Source organism: Dendrobium catenatum, unplaced genomic scaffold (assembly GCF_001605985.2).
Source record: "Dendrobium catenatum unplaced genomic scaffold, ASM160598v2 fragScaff_scaffold_1398, whole genome shotgun sequence".
NCBI classification, from domain to species: Eukaryota; Viridiplantae; Streptophyta; class Magnoliopsida; order Asparagales; family Orchidaceae; genus Dendrobium; species Dendrobium catenatum.
Window position 1 is genome coordinate 1272409 of NW_021319860.1, and position 14788 is coordinate 1287196.

Below are 14788 nucleotides of genomic sequence, written 5' to 3' on the forward strand. Positions count from 1 at the left end.
TTCTCTTTCTGTCTCTCCTGAATTCTCTTTCTCTCTCTTCAAATGAATCCAAAATATCTCTATCAGATATTATTAACACTAATCATCCCGGACGATCCAAAATTTGTCCCGGGATGATTTGCCCTCGGGCAGAATTTCATCCAGACGAAATTAAATAGCGTCCGGACGACTTGCTCTCTGGACAAATTTCGTCCAGAAGGATCGTCCCGACCCTTCCAGGTTCGTACAGACGAAATTGACAGATTCTTCACAATTTTCTTCAGTTCGTCCCGTACTAAACCCAATTCGTACGGACTAACTGCACTAAAAAAAATCAGCTTTGGAGGGGGTTTTACATGAAGGATCATAGCTGGGTGAGAAATGTCAAAAGATCATAGTCGGGTGACGAATGTCAAGCAACAATGGTTGGAGGGTTGTAATCAAAAGATAATAGTTAGAAGATTGTAATCAAATGACGATAATCTGAACATGATCCAGTGACAACAATTTGGTGGTGGTTCGACGATGTCGATTGGACAGTGGTCCAAAGATAGCAGTCATGCGGTTATTCGATGTTAGTGGTTGGGCGCTAATCAGGCTTATGGTCTAATGATGGCGATTAGTTGGTCGTACTCGAGTGGTAATCCAAGATTCTTCAAGCCTCTTAATTCTCTTTAATCTCAAGCCAGGATTCAAACCCCATGCACCCTTTCATGTAAAGAGTGTGAGACTACATTTATATTTTTAGAGTGAAATACCCTCTAAACATAGTTAAAATATGAAATATTCTAATATTCTATTTGACATGCTGCATTGATTCCTTGATTATATAATAATCCTTCACCATTTAAGTGGTTTAATAATGTCAAACTTAAGTGATCTAGACTCATTATTGGATTCGTTTCATCAAAACACTTTGTATGATTAAAAGCATGCAATATTTAAAGACCGTTAATCAACCAATTAATATCAAATATTTAAAGTTCTTAATCTAGGCTCATTTAGGCTTAGCTTGGATTGCTTTCAGTGTCACGAGTTTCACCTCATCAAGATGGCAAATTATTGCATCCGGTCACAAGACGTGGAGAATAGGTTCGGACATCCAATAAAAATTTGCCACATCACCTGCGCTTTTGACTTGCGCTTTACCTGTACTTTTGACTGCGCTTTGACCTGCGCTTTTGACGCGCTTAATTTAAAATAATATTTTATTAATATCCGGACCTATCTCCACGTCTGGTGACCGGATGCAATAATTTGCCCATCTAGACAAACAATTAGACTAAATTTAATTATGAAAGTTCTATTCAAATATGCATCTATATTAGCGCCTACAAAGTTGATTTTTTTTATGATAGATTAATACAACTTAAAAAATATATATATATCAGTAATCTTAAAGTAACTTTACCAATTTTTAAGCCTATCTGATATTATTTTTAATCATTATATATTACTCTCTTAAATCACATTTTAGACTGTTTGAATAAAAAAAAATTCCGCTTACACGTTAAGAAATGCACGACAAATGACCAAAATCGACGACCGTTGATAAAATAACACTATAGAATGTAATTTTGTCATATGATAAATGAATAATTTAAAATTTACTTTTTAATGCGAAATAATTACATTATAATTAGTATTATTATATAAATCTCTTAAATATCTAATCAAACAACTTCCAATTTGTCCAGCACTTGTGGTATTTATAGTTTATTTGGGACGCCTATAATATTTTATAAAACTGTTCATGAAGTTAATGTATGAAAAATAACTTAGCTATTTTAGTTTGTAATAATAACTTTTTATTACAAAAATTTTTAAAAATAATGAAAAACAAAATCAAAAAATAATAATAACAAAATAAAATTATGATTGTTATCTGAAAAAAAAACAATAAAACTATCTCAAACAAACAAAGCAGTAATAAAACCGTCTCAAACAAAGCCTCAATTTGCTGCTATCCTAAGGTTTAATCAGAATAAACATAAAACACATTTGGCAGCCCTTAGTTGTCTAACAATGAAGGATAGATGAGCATGACAGTTAGGAAAAATTGCACCATTTATTTCAATCGTCAAATGCACTGGATATTTGGCATGCCAAATGACCAAGACAGCAGGTCACCATGGAGGTAGAGCAGAGGATACTGATAGGAAGGGGACTGGGAGTGTAGATGGAAATGGTGATAGCAGTTCGAAGAACTAGTGTCAAAGATAAAGAGGAAGTATATGAGATAATTGTGGTAGTCTAGTAGGTTATGAGGAAAAGTGAAGCTAGCAATGATGACAGTGTTCATGGATTAATTATTCTGTCGTCCGTAGACCAATCAGAATGCATCACGTCATTCCTGTGATTGGTAACGCGGCTCGGTACGGCTGATGTGGTGCATTCTGGTTGGTCTCCGGACGAAGTTCTGCATCCAGTCCCCGCACAGAATAATTTCTCCCACATAGGTGGAAAAAATATTAGGGAAGTGATACACAATGAGTAATAAGACAAGGACCTTCGAGAGCTTAGTTTTCCCTCGAGCTGACTAGTCGATCAGGCAGGACAGGCCAAGCATGGACTGGGTGGCCTTCTCTAGCAGACCAAGCAGATTTGGACTGGCCGGGTATAGGTGAATTCAATTGACTAGACTTGGGACTTGCCAAACAAGCAAGACTGGTAAAAGGGACTGGCAGAATTTGACTGGAACACTCAGTTAGAAGTAGTTGAGAAGGAATTACTTGCCGGATTCACTCTGACCAACAGCAGAAGAGTAGCAATGCTTAGAAGATCGATTAAACCTAAGAAGACCGTTGAGGTGCCAACTGTGCCAGACTGCATTCTAAAATAGTAGATCACGTTAGCAAATGGACATGGAAAAAGGGAAACCTACTAGACTACCACAATTATCTCAAGTTGAAAGAGGATTCATGTATGATAGAATTGTAATTAAGGGAAGGAAAACGGTTTGAACTGACTCATGAAAGAGGACTTCTCCATCACCAGAGATTATTCCAGGTTCAAAGACACCTGAAAATTTCTGAAATGTTATTGCAACCAATGCAACAGACGAATATCTACTAGTGATGCAATTTAAATAGTAGGTATGTACATCTTGGTTATGAAGGCAGCACAGGCATGGCCCATCCTGTGGATCAATCTTAACCGACTACAGATACATAAAGAAGTTCAACACAATGAAAATATCTCAGTTTGACAATAACAAGTATGATGGCTCATGAAAAGTACCTTGCATAATAAATCAAAACCCTACAGACCAAATTTAATTTTTTGTATTGAGCATAGCCTACTCTGTCCCAAATTTCCAAATGTCTTGAGCTCTGCAACAGCTTCCGGACATATCAACACTATCAACATGGCTCTTCACAGAGCTGAAGGCAAAAAATTTAATCAAGTTATACCTCAAAACAGAAAATCAAAGCATGATTTTACAATGCCAATTTTTTTTTGTTTGGAAAACGAATGAGGACATACTCTGGTTGGAGACTAATTACCAGAAATCACCATCATTCATCATGGTTGCTCCTCATTACGCCTAGGTCTTGTGAACCTCCTGCGCCTCCTTGGAACCATGACATCATCATCTAGATTTAAGTCACTAACGTCATCATCATCATAATCATCTTGCAGACCAAGGAGATTCACACCCCACAGGTTACGGTGTCCATAAGGTCTTGAAGATCTTCTTGTCCCATCAAGAGTACCATATTGGCTGCTGCTAATCATATGAAATAAAAACAAAGTGGACCACAATGGTCCACCAACCCCACCAAAATCGCGTTCGCGGGATAGAGGATCAACATTGTCGATAGCATAATCCCCAAGCACAATTGCACCTGGCATGGCAGATCCTATGGCACTGAGGATGTCGCCATGCTCCCTCTGGTTTTCCAAGCGGCGCCAGGCTTTCTGTCTTGATGGATCTACATCAACAGGTCTTGAAGATGGGTGAACCTTCCTAGCATGCCGTCGCAACTCCATATAGTTACCAGTAAACAAGCATGATTCGCGAGAGCAACTCCTTGGTTTAAGATTCAAGTACTGTCTTGCTTCATTAACGATCATCCAGCCCAAAACAGTTCCTCGACAAAGGGGGCACTTCAAGCTGCCAGACTTTGATATGTTCCCTACATTGTGTCCATCATGGTTGATTGTTCCATCTACCTGAGTTGCTGCAATTCTATCTTGCTGGCTGCTGCCATTTTCTTCACTTGTTTGAGATATTTGTGCCATTATTCTGTTACTATTTTCTGCATGGTTCAGGTTTTCATTAGAGTTCCTTGTCATCCTTGGGCTTGTCAAAAAGGACAAAGATGTCAGGGTTTCATGAATCCTATTATCATTTTGTTCAACAGTTGAGTTCTCTTGAACTAGGGAACTTGAAAGAGAAGAGCTATCCTCATGATTTACTCTTGATTTTTTAAACTGGTCAAGGCAGTTTGAGTGCCTATAACTGGTATCACAAATGTACGATCTGCAGCCATTCTCATGTGAGCTGCAGAATAGGAGGACAGCATTATGAGGATGGTCCATGCAGATTGGGCAGGAAACCTCATCCCATTCTTTTTGAAGAGGAATAATGTCAACTTTGTTGGATGTGCCTTCCTTCATCCCTTCCATCTCTATTAATTGCATAAAAAGTTTAGAGCATTACAGCAAGCCAATTCTCATGTTAAACTTGCCTAATCAACCACATTCACCAAAATGATTTGTACCATGAATGGAATTACGGCAGCAAATGTGAGCAATATTTTGCTCAAGGAGTTCAAACTTTGTTTAGGTTTCGATTTTGTTCCTAAGATATAAGTGTCAATTTTGATAGTTTCGGTGTTCAGTTAGAGATTTTAGTTCAGATTACACCTGTATTTACATAAATTATTCTATGAAATTAAAAAAAAAAAAAAAACTAATACAAATTACTCAGCATCATAATTAGCCATATCCCAAACATTTAGGTTATGTTACATGCATTCAAATTTTTTTATTATTCCATGAGGTGTTAAACCCTATTTTACCTAAATCTTTTTGAGCAATTTCTATTAATGTTACCTGGGGTTACTCTTTCCCTTCACAAGCCTTCAACTCTAATTTATCTATATATACACTTGCATTCGATTAAAGTTAGGTTAATCAAATCAAAGTGAGTGCTTATATCAAGTTAAACAAGTCAGAATCAGCTTGTTGAATCACCTAAAGCTCGGAACTCAACAAGCTTTAAAGTCGCCTAAAGCCGTGATTTGCTAAAAAACTGAGTCATCTCAACCCACTTGAGAATTAGATATCACTCAATCCCTAATACTAAACTACTGAATTAGTCAAAGCTACTCACCCAAGAAACTTTGTCACCTGTCTAGTGTGCTTGATAACCCCCAAGACTTCGCCATAAGAACTCACCAAGGGTACTCACTCTCAATCAGGAACTTCAAGACTCGCATGAAGTTCTTGACTAAAAGGCGGCTATAAGCTATATTTGTAGGCAGAGAACATTCGTCCTTTCATACCCTCCAAGTGTAGGCAGAGAACATTCGTCCTTTCACACCTTCCAAGTGTTGGTAGAGTACCTTCGTCCTTTCACACTCTCCAAGTGTCGGCGGAGTACTGGATCTTCTCCAAAGATCTTCTCACGAGCAATCTAGAAAGACAAGAGGAAGAGTGATAACCACAATTACAAAGATACCCTTACTTTTGAGTAACCTTAGGAACCCTTCACACTCCACTTGTAAGAAATCTCTCTCAAACACTTTCTTCTTCAATTGCCCTTAAAAAATCACGAAGACAAGACTTTTTATGTTACTTTTTAGTGGACCTTTTATACAAAAGACACGAAAAACCGTCCAGAAAATTGAAGTTTTCAATTTTGAGCGTACACGATCGTACGTACGATCGTATTTCGTACGTACGAACAGTTCAAACACTGTTGCGTACGAACCTGTTGTGAATCGGTACGAAATCATTTCATACCCGATCATCGTTCGATGCGAACCATGTTCGTCCAAGACAAACAGTAAGAAAATTTTTTCAAGTTCATCGGTACAAAAAGTAGCCCCAATATTTCATACTCTATATTGCGTATGTACGATGACGTCATCATCCGGTACGATCAGCTATAAAAATTTTCAAATTCATTTGAACGAAACGTCGGGACGAAAAGAGACCTCACAATTTTGTACTCTGTAAGACATGTATGAACTGGGATCGTCCCATACGATCCATACTTAGAAAAAATATTTTTAAGCGAGAACGGAACCGTCCATATCGTACTCGTGAAAGCATGTACGAACTGTGATCATCCCGTACGATCTAAACTTAGAAAAAATAATTTTAAGTGAGAAAAGACCCGTCCATTTTGTACTCTTGAAGGCATGTACGAACTAGGTTCATACAGTACGATTCATATTTAAGAAAATTTTAATTTTGAGCGAACAAGGACTTGTCCATTTTGTACTCTAGAAGGCATGTATGAACTAGGTTCGTACAGTACGATCCATACTTAGAAAAATTTTCATTTATGTTCGTTCGACTGCTCTTCGAAAAAAATAACTGACCATATCATCCCGTACAAACTAATATTGTACAGTACGATCAGTTTAAAAAATGTGAATTTTAAACTCTCCCCCGGTATGTGTGTGCTCAGTTACTCAATTACAATCACACTCTCTCATACTCAATAAAATGGAAAATACATACTTCAATTACAGTAAACTCTAAATTGATCTTGATTTGAAGTCTTCAACAACCCAGAGTATGATTTTCCTAAAATATTAGTACACACAAGAGCAAAACAATTCTTCCAAAATCTGTTAGGAGAAATAATAATCAAAGCAATAATACTTGGAATCATAAAAAACATACAAGTTGCAAGAATATCAAACAGGCAACTTAAGGCAAGAACTAAGTAGCAACTATCTCAACAACATTTGTGTGATTTAACAATTTCTTCAATTTATCCTTCCTATTTTTGACATGTATTTCTTAAAGGATTCATGTCATTTTTGTTCGACAAGTTTTACGCTGGCTGTCGACTACCTAACGCAACCCTCCACTTTTCTCATCCAGGACTTGGGACCTGGCAACGGCAGTGTTAATAGTACACGTTTTAGGTATCTTGGATCTATTGTTCAGAGTGATGGTGAAATAGATGGGGATATTATCAGCAGAATTCAAGTTGGATGGTTGAAGTGGCGGAATGCATCGGGCTTGTTATGTGATAGAAATGTACCCCTCAAACTTAAGGGAAAATTCTATAAGATGGTAGTGAGGCCTGCAATGCTTTATGGTGCCGAATGTTGGCCATTAAAAGAGAAGCATAATACTAAGTTAAGTGTGGCAGAGATGAGGATGCTTAGATGGATGAGTGGCTTTACCCTTAGAGATAGGATACGAAATGAGCATATACGTGAAAAGGTTGGAGTAGCTCCAGTAGAAGATAAGATTAGAGAGAGTCGCCTTAGATGGTTTGGTCACATAAAAAGGCGGCCTTCCGACGACCCAGTTAAGAGAGTAGAGGTATTAGATTTGACTTGTGTTAAGAAAGGTAGGGGTAGACCTAAAAAGACTTGGTTAGAAAATATTAGGAATGACCTTTCTTTATTAGATTTAAACGAGAATTTGGCTTTTAATAGGACACAATGGAGAAAAAGGATTCATGTAGCCGACCCCACGTAGTGGGATAAAGGCTTGATGTTGTTGTTGTTGTTGTTGTTGTTATTTTTGACATGTATTTACGTTAACATTCTTATTTTCACCATACTCCACTTGGATGTCACCAAAACATTTACCATTCAAAATTTAAATCCATATAATACATATGATCTAATTACAACTTTATAAGATTCCTTTTTTAAATATCAATAATATTCTCTTATTACATAAAACTCCTAACACATTTCTCCATTAACCATTAGTCTCAATGCTGAAAGCTTTATCTTCATTTAAATCATTGTTGTTCTATCAAATAGATCCAAAATACTTAAACATGTCACATTTATATCTCACTTTATCTTCTAGTACTATTGATTGTAATCGTAAATATCACACCAGCTAAAATTGCATTTTATATACTCAATCTTTGTTTCACTAATGCTTAGCATTTTATCTTCTAAAACTTTTCAACATGATTCTAACTTTACTTATTTGATGAACCTGTCACCAACTAAACTAATCATATGTGAAAAGCATGGCACCTCATAATTGATCATTAATGTAATATTACTATAATTAAGAAGTCTTTGGTCACTCCATAAAAAATTATAATATTAGATAATGCTCCATCATATATATCTTCAACAATCTCCATACCTTTGTCATTTTTACTTTATGCACACCAAATTAATTCTCATGATATTCGATCATACCTTCTAAAAATAAATAAATAAAAGATAATCATTTTCTCTACTCTATACTTTTTCCATTCATTGTATTGATACAAAAAAAAAGCTTCCCCGAAGGATCTTCCTCAAATGAAACCAAATTGAAGAAATGTAATTTTCTTAAGTCAATGTGACATTACTCTTTATCATAACTTCATTTTAAGACTCAAAAGTTTAATTCCACTATAGTTAAAGTAATATTAAATCTCATTTGGTAAGACATCTGGTATCTGCTTAGTCATCGCAATACTAATGAAAAAAAATGTTAATAAGAACACTAAAATATCACACATAGCTTTCCAAATTTAAATAAATATCTCATACTTACCAAGATCATTCTATTTATGCATCCTTTTAATGCAAAATTCACTTCAATTTTTTTGGATAAATATTCTCTAAAATAACTTCTCTTTTAAAACTCCCACTTAATAATGTATTAAAGCAAAATTTTCATTTTTTCCAAGAGAAAAAGCCTGACTAGTAGTTTTAGTTTGCACCAACTATCTAATGAAGATGTGTCCATCCACAATGGATGGCCCAAGAGCTCAACTAGAATTCCTAAGTGGTCTGATCGATACAAGATTATTTTTGGTGAAATACTTCTAGAACAATTCCTCTTCGAGAACATGTCTAATAGTTATTCAAGAAAAAATTATGGTGAGATGTTATAAATGCATTGAATCTATGCTTAGGAACCAATTATAAAGAAGCAGTTGTTATAACTAATTTTAAAAATACGAAGTCAGACTTTAGAATGTTATATTAATTTTCAATAAAAAAAACTAAGGTTGCAATGGAAAAAGAAAAAAAAAAAAGGTTGCAATGGAGAATTGCATATCCCAATCGTAAATGATCGGATATGAGCATGGATCATTCAAGTACATTGGTATTTACTTTTTTTTTGGTATAAGGATAAAAAAAAGAGACTGCTATTACCAATATCTAACTAAGCACATGTAATTTTTTTAAAGAGAACCTAAAAATAGCACGCTTTGATATGAACTCTTTCCATCAGTATAACATTTTCAATAAGATTTATGCTGATAATATTGCAATACGCACAATGGCTTGATGTACCAAGAAAACCACACCTAAAGGCCAAGAAGTATGAGAGGAAGTGAACCTATTGTGGATGACTTCATGTCTACATATGGAGTAAGCTTCTCAAATGGGTTGGATGGGCAGAAGGTACAAATTGATCCAAACTTGAATGAAGAAACAAAAGCTCAATCTTCTTCAAGGCCCATAAGTGGATCCAAACCATCTAGCTATGATGCACATGTCATGTCGCAACAAAAGGAAGGTTGATAAGGAGACCTTAAATAAACTATTGGCCAAACAAAATGAAAATGCTAAGATTTTTAAGCAATTATTTCATTGAAACACCCCATAGACAATATTTAAATGTTTGAGGAGGGGACTAAAACTGATATGAGGGTATTATAATGGCTAGTGAATGAGAAAGAGTTCAAAGTACCACAGGGAAAATACTACTAAGTTGACTCCAGCAACGTTACAACAATAAGCATATGACACTCTTTAGGGGATATTGAAAAGAGAGGCACATCACATAGATACTCAGTCAAGAAAGAATTGTATAATCATCGTAATGCTCAACTACACAACATAGTGGAGAAAATTTTTTGTATTTGAAAAGAGAGGTTTCAAGTGCAAACTCGCATTCAATAATTATCTCTAACTATACATGCAATATTATGCTTACTTAAGTGGTATTGAATAATTTTATTGGCAACTACCACATACACAATCCATATTTCAATGTCTTAAACCAAAATGCAACACCATGGTGAGTTTGGTGAGATTGAATCAATGATAAAGACTCTAACATGATATATGGTATAAAGGATCTTTATGGTAAAATCAATAACTTGATTAGTATCCCTTAAAATGGAGTGAAAGGGTTATTTGAGTGGTAAAATGGGTATTTAATTTTGAATAAATTTGGTGTTGAAACTTCTAGGCTAACAAAAGTTAAGTTTTTCTTAGAGGAAATTAGGGAGGAACTTCATATCAAATTTTGGGATATTAGAGAACTAATTGTGATGTTTTTATGAATTTTGGATCAGTGGTTAAGGAGTTATGATACTTTTAATCTGATTACTTACAACAGTGAATAATCTCTCTATATTGGGATTTTAACTATGTTACCTTAGGATTATTGAAGAGTTTAGGGTATTGGAGAGTTGAGGCTTTAGAGAGTTAAAAGAGATGAGGGGATTATTTAAGAGAGTTTGAAGATGTTGAATATTTTTTGGGGTTTAGGGAGGCTAGGCTTGAGACTAAATTGAGGAGATGAAAATTGTGTTGAAAAAGAGGAAGAATAAAAGTGAGAAAACATAACTAAGGACTCACCAAAACACCAGGGAATTAACCACCAAACTTCACCGAATAGTAGAGCAACAACCAAGCTTTTCAACACAAAATTCACAAATAAAAAATGATTTTTATTTAATAAATCAAAAAGTTCAAAGCAGTATCATATTCATAGGCATTTTTAAGCCTAGACAACTTTAGAAAGCCTTACAAACTAATAAAATACTATTATATGGATTGATGACTTGTCATAATATAAAGAAAAAACAACAACAACAACATCAAGCCTTTATCCCATTAAGTGGGGTCGGCTACACGAATCATTTTTCATCATTGTGTCCTATTAAAAGTCGAATTCTCGTTTAAATCTAATAAAGAAAGGTCATTCCTAATATTTTCTAACCAAGTCTTTTTAGGTCTGCCTCTACCTTTCTTAACATAAGTCAAATCTAATACATCTACTCTCCTAACCGGGTCATCGGGAGGCCACCGTTTTATGTGACCAAATCATCTAAGGCGACTCTCTCTAATCTTATCTTCTACTGGAGCTACTCCAACCTTTTCACGTATGTGCTCATTTCGTATTCTATCTCTAAGGGTAAAGCCACTCATCCACTTGAGCATCCTCATCTCTGTCACACTTAACTTAGTATTATGCTTCTTTTTTAATGCCCAACATTCGGCACCATAAAGCATTGCAAGCCTCACCACCATCTTATAGAATTTTCCCTTAAGTTTGAAGGGTACTTTTCTATCACACAACAAGCCCGATGCATTCCTCCACTTCAACCATCCAATTTGAATTATGCTGATAATATCCACATCTATTTCACCATCACTCTGAAAAATAGATCCAAGATATCTAAAACGCGTACTCTTATTAATGATTTTGAGAAATAAAATAAAATTTAAAATTTTTAAATATTACAAAATTTGAATTGGCCAAATAATACAAGTAGAGTGTTCATGAAATTAAATAATTTATGAAAAACTTTGCCTCCATGATTAATACAACCCGCCTACCCATCAAGGGGCCTCCATTTAAGATTCTTGATTATTCTTCCATAACTTTAAAGTAATTATAACGGGCTTGTATGGAGACTTGTACATGACGAACAACCCAAAACTTGATGTAAAGCCTTGATCTTTGACATTATCATTGGCTTATGTCTTGATGCTTCATCATAATATACATGCAACATATGGAAAGAGAATTCAAGGAGATGCAGCGAGACACGAAATCAGCACTGATTTGTCGAAATCACATGTAGCAATTTAAGTTCAGTAAGTAAAAAATTATGTTATTCTTAATCGGTAATTGATTAATGCATTATTCTAATCACACATAAGAAGTCAAAGGCATCACTCACAGGAATTACTGAATTCAACATGAATTAAAGTCTACTTGTAGCCAAACAGCCCCTAAGGAAATAAATAAGTTCTTAACCACAAAAATGCCTCCGATGACCCAAGGATTAAGTGTCAAGCACATCTCTTGACGGTAACCACTGATTCCAGCATATTATCATCCAGCAGCAGAACATCTGTTTTCCAAAACAAAGCCTAAACCAGCAAATCAAGCAAACCCAAACCGCACATATAAAAACAATTTACCATAAATGGAAATCATTCCAAGAGCAAAACCACAAATCAGACGTTGTTTAACGACCAATTCTATCATATATTCATCTTGCATTGATAAAGGAGTAAGAACCATCAAGAAAATTTCAAAATTTCGAACAGCCACGCCACAACTGCACCTCTTCACTAGTTCCAAACCTCAACTTTCATCCTCCCTCCAGGAACCATTTGGCTTCCCACGATCGGAGGCAAACCTACGGATCTACACAGAAAACGCGAAAAACTCCACAAAGAAATTTACGGGATTTGAACTTCAACAGGAGGGGACAACTATTTTCTCCTATAGTCTAAAACTCTAAATTAAGTGGAAAGTTTTAGGGAATAAAGAATGTTACAGAAATTAATAAGGCCGACGACGCCTGAGACGAAATTCGACAGATAAGCCTGGAAATTTTCTACTTTCTGTTCTTCACCTTCTTCGGCTTCTTCCACTTCCTGTCTCTCACTTTCTTGGCTCCTGGCTAGGAAGGTCTAGCTTGGAAAATTACGAAACATTTAGTTGTTTTTTTAAAGAATTTTTACTTATAATTAATTAATTAAAGATCTCTGTTATTTATTTATTTTTAAAATATATATTTAGAATTTTATTTTGGATCAAAATATCACTATTATATAAAAATTAGAAGTCTTAACTCTCATGGTCATTACTCATACGAATCTTTGAACAAGGGGTTGCTCAAACTTCTATTTTCATATCACCTTCTTTATCTCCACAAATCATTGAGCTCGATTGATATGGGATAAGCTTCACAATGTTAGCCTCTACTTTACAATAATTATATATTCAAGATTAATGATTTTATATAATTAATTATGTATGTTGAATTCATTTATGCCATAAATGTTACACTATAATAACAATGAGACTAAGAAGAAACCTATAATATAATAATTAAAATTTGAACCCAATTTTAATGTTAGATCCATGTTCAAATAAAATTTGAGTATTAAAAATAATAATAATAAAATTTGAGTATGCCCCATTTGAGTTTACTTTGGTTGGCAAATTTTGGGGTCGGAGACTATCTTTTGATGCAATCAGGAAATTTTTCCTTAACCTCAAACTTAATGGTGATTTCTCGGTTACTATTCTCAACCCGAAGCATGTGTTGATTAAGCTTGTTAATGATATAGATTATTGTAGAGTATTTGCTTATTGTTCTTACTTTGTGAACAATTGTTTTATGAAATTATTCAAATTGACTCCAACTTTTGATATTGAAGTTGAGCACCCCATAATTCTGATTTGTGTTTTGTTTCCCAACTTGAGGCCTCACCTTTGATCCATGAATCCTTCATGGTCTTGGTTCTCTATTTGGTCGATCTCTAAAAACTGATAATGCCACTTCTACAAGCTATTAGCCTTCTGTCGTGCGTGTTTTTGTTGAGCTAGATGTCACAAAAACTTTCCGGGTAGGGTTTGGGTTGGTCCCGAAAACTTAGGTTACATTCAGTCTATAGTTATGGAAGATTTTTCATCTTACTGCTCTCATTGTAAATTGTTGGGGCATTCAAAAATGGAATGTAGCATTTCACATCCTCATGTTGATAATACTCCTATTGTTGTTAATGTGGGAAGCAAGGTTTCTAATGAAGTGCATCGAAATGTGCTTGGCAATGTTTCTGTTGATTTACTTTTGCATGTAAATGTTGATCTTGATGTTGCGGGTCATTTGGTTGATGAGCCTTTGTGTCATCCTTTGATTGGTGGTGATGTGGGATTTCAGTTGAGCCCGAATTGGTGGTTTCAGATGCCCATATGGTTCTTCCTGCTATTTGTTCCTATTTCGAAGAATATTGTGGATTTGTCATGTTTCTTTCAAGAGGCTTGTGGGGATATTAATAAGGAGGTTAATGACAATTTGGCTCTAGCGCCATATAGTGAGATTATACTTGTTGCTTCACCTATTACTATTGTTATTGAGGAGGATCCTATGGAATTTGTTCTTGCTTCTTGTCATGATAATTTAGTTGTGATGAACATAGGAGTGTATGATGTTAATACGGTGGTTATGATGTTAATACGGTGGTGTTGAATGATCCATCTAGCGATATGATTATTGCTTCTCATGACTCACCCTTGGTTGATTTTGAACAGACTTTGGTGCCTAATATTGTGCTTACGAATGGGAACGTGCCATTAATTGATGCTCATATTTCTCTTATTTCTAATAATGTTTTGAAAGCTCAATTGGCTTTGAAAATGATAAACACTTGTGTGGATCAATCCAATTAGTCAGATGAGTCCTCATCAGCTTGCGGGGGTGTTGGAGAAGATTTGGATGAGTTTCAGGAGATATATAGCTTGAATGTGGGTCACATTGTTAAAAAAAGCCTTTTCCCATGGTGGTGGAAAATGTGGCAGGAGAAAAACTAAGAAAAAGTAATTCTTGTCTTGTGTTGTTGGCTTACCTCTTAGTTGGTGTGGTTTCTTCATTGTGGGGCTTTGTTTT

General features: G+C 35.2%; 1 protein-coding gene across 3 annotated transcripts; it reads right to left on the reverse strand.

The window, feature by feature from the left end:
• Window positions 1–3007: 3007 nt before the first annotated feature.
• Window positions 3008–12828, reverse strand: LOC110097358. 3 transcript variants are annotated; one of them, XM_020823687.2, is made up of 3 exons: window positions 12671–12828; window positions 3486–4613; window positions 3008–3362 (listed from the first exon to the last, which is right to left on the reverse strand). In XM_020823687.2, exon 2 carries the CDS (start codon window positions 4609–4611, stop codon window positions 3505–3507), a length of 1107 nt encoding a protein of 368 aa, XP_020679346.1. In that variant the 5' UTR covers window positions 4612–4613; window positions 12671–12828; the 3' UTR covers window positions 3008–3362; window positions 3486–3504. The 3 variants fall into 3 exon arrangements, with proteins under 3 accessions (XP_020679346.1, XP_020679347.1, XP_020679349.1); XM_020823688.2 differs by having other exon boundaries at window positions 3466–4613; XM_020823690.2 differs by having other exon boundaries at window positions 12749–12823.
• Window positions 12829–14788: the final 1960 nt, after the last annotated feature.